We start from the raw sequence: 1,705 nt of genomic DNA on the forward strand, positions 1-1,705 counted from the left end.
GACCTGGAAGAGGGAGCAGGGTTACTTTTTTGCACGGAGAGCAACTGCTCTGCTACTCTCAGAGCAGTCGCTGCAAGCTGGCCCTGGAGCTCGCCAGGTTCTGGCCCTGGGCAGAGAGCAGGTCTGTGTGACCAAGCCCCGCTCTGGGCCCAGATCTGGAAGCCGAAGCATCCAGAAAGACGTTTTGAACGCTGGGCACCTAGGGCTTATGGAGCAGGATGGGGTAGTGCCCATGCCCGACCCTGCTCTGCTGCCTCTGGCCAGGGCAAGTTCACGACAGCCAGTGACGTGTGGGCCTTCGGCGTGACGCTGTGGGAGACCTTCACGCTCTGCCGGGAGCAGCCCTACTCCCAGCTGTCCGACGAGCAGGTCATTGAAAACACCGGCGAGTTTTTCCGGGACCAGGGCCGGCAGGTAGGGATGGGATGGGATGGTGTGGGATGGGATGGGATGGGGCGGGATGAGGCGGGATGAGGCGGGATGGGATGGGATAGGTAGTGGTACACCTGGGACACCAAGGACCTGGGGAAAGACTTTAAGGTGACCAGACAGGGAGCTTGGCTATGGGGGAATTATAGGACAGGAACTCCTCTGGGAAGGAGTCCTGGTGAAGGGCCTGGCACGGCAAACCCGGCACTTTACACAGCCCAGGGCACCGCTTGCCTGCTGGCCCCCGCTCCGGCATTTAGCTGGGCTGGGAGACATGAGCAGGTGTCCCTGGCCCCCCCAGTGTGTCTTCTGGGGGGCCCCTAGCCCCTGAATACACAGCAGCACAGCCCCTCACCCCAGTGCATGGAGAAATGGGGCTCCCCAGGAGCGGTTTGGTTTTCTGTTTCCGTGGTAGTAACTCTCTCCCTTTGTCATCTTTGCCTTTTGTTTTGAAGACCTACCTTCCCCAGCCCGCACTTTGCCCTGACTCAGTCTATAAGCTAATGCTCAGCTGCTGGAGACGGGACACTAAAGATCGTCCCTCCTTCCAGGAGATCCATCGCCTTCTCCAAGAGTCAGCCAGTGAAGAATGACCCTTTGCTTTCCCCCCAGCCCAGTCCCCATCCCTCCCCATCCCCAGAGGAGCCCCATAACGCAAACCAAAGCCACTTCACTTGGACTTAGCAATAAAACCGGGGCAGCTGGTCTTGTTCTCATTGTACAGTGAAGCCTCAGAGGAAAACCGCAAGGGCAGCAAGGAGAGTCACGGCGTGGGATGACTCGGACCTCCCGCTTGCTTGCTGACCTGAGCCCAGGAGCGACGCAGGCTGAGACGAGGGTTATTTATTGATGCGGCACGTTCTTGGTGACGATGACCAGGACAGAGCGGCTTCTCTCCCCTGGTCAGAGGAGGGGAATGTCAGCTGGACTTTCTCCATGAGGAAGCTCCCAGCCCGTGCATGGGGCTGGTGCCTGGGGACAGGATGTGCGTGGGTACGTGCCCGCTAGAGCTGGGACTGTCCAGCAGCCGCTACCTGCTCGAGGAGGAGCTGGGAGTCCAACCAGCCGCTACCTGCTCGAGGAGGAGCTGGGAGTTGCCACTAGCTCACAGAGGGCTGTGCAATTACAGGGCGAAAACAAAAACTCTCCGGACATTTTGAGCTTTGGACAAGTCACATGGAGGGGCAGAAAGCCCCGTCCCTGCCCGCCAGACCCCAGCTGCACAGGGAGAAGCCTGACAGCAGTCCCGGCTCCTCACACGGCTGCTGGAGCGGGC

General features: G+C 59.9%; 1 protein-coding gene across 1 annotated transcript in view; it reads left to right on the forward strand.

Moving 5' to 3' along the window:
• The window catches only part of LOC104627995 (discoidin domain-containing receptor 2-like), a 1,688-nt gene extending 406 nt beyond the window's left edge, over positions 1–1,282 (forward strand). The window contains exons 2-3 of the mRNA XM_010296419.1: positions 265–414; positions 885–1,282. Of these exons, the coding sequence (XP_010294721.1) occupies positions 265–414; positions 885–1,022 (288 nt within the window). The 3' untranslated portion in view covers positions 1,023–1,282. The remainder of the gene's footprint in view (positions 1–264; positions 415–884) is intronic.
• The last annotated feature ends 423 nt before the right edge of the window (positions 1,283–1,705 follow it).

The sequence above is a fragment of the Phaethon lepturus genome, unplaced genomic scaffold, assembly GCF_000687285.1.
Source record: "Phaethon lepturus isolate BGI_N335 unplaced genomic scaffold, ASM68728v1 scaffold31691, whole genome shotgun sequence".
Classification (NCBI taxonomy): Eukaryota; Metazoa; Chordata; class Aves; order Phaethontiformes; family Phaethontidae; genus Phaethon; species Phaethon lepturus.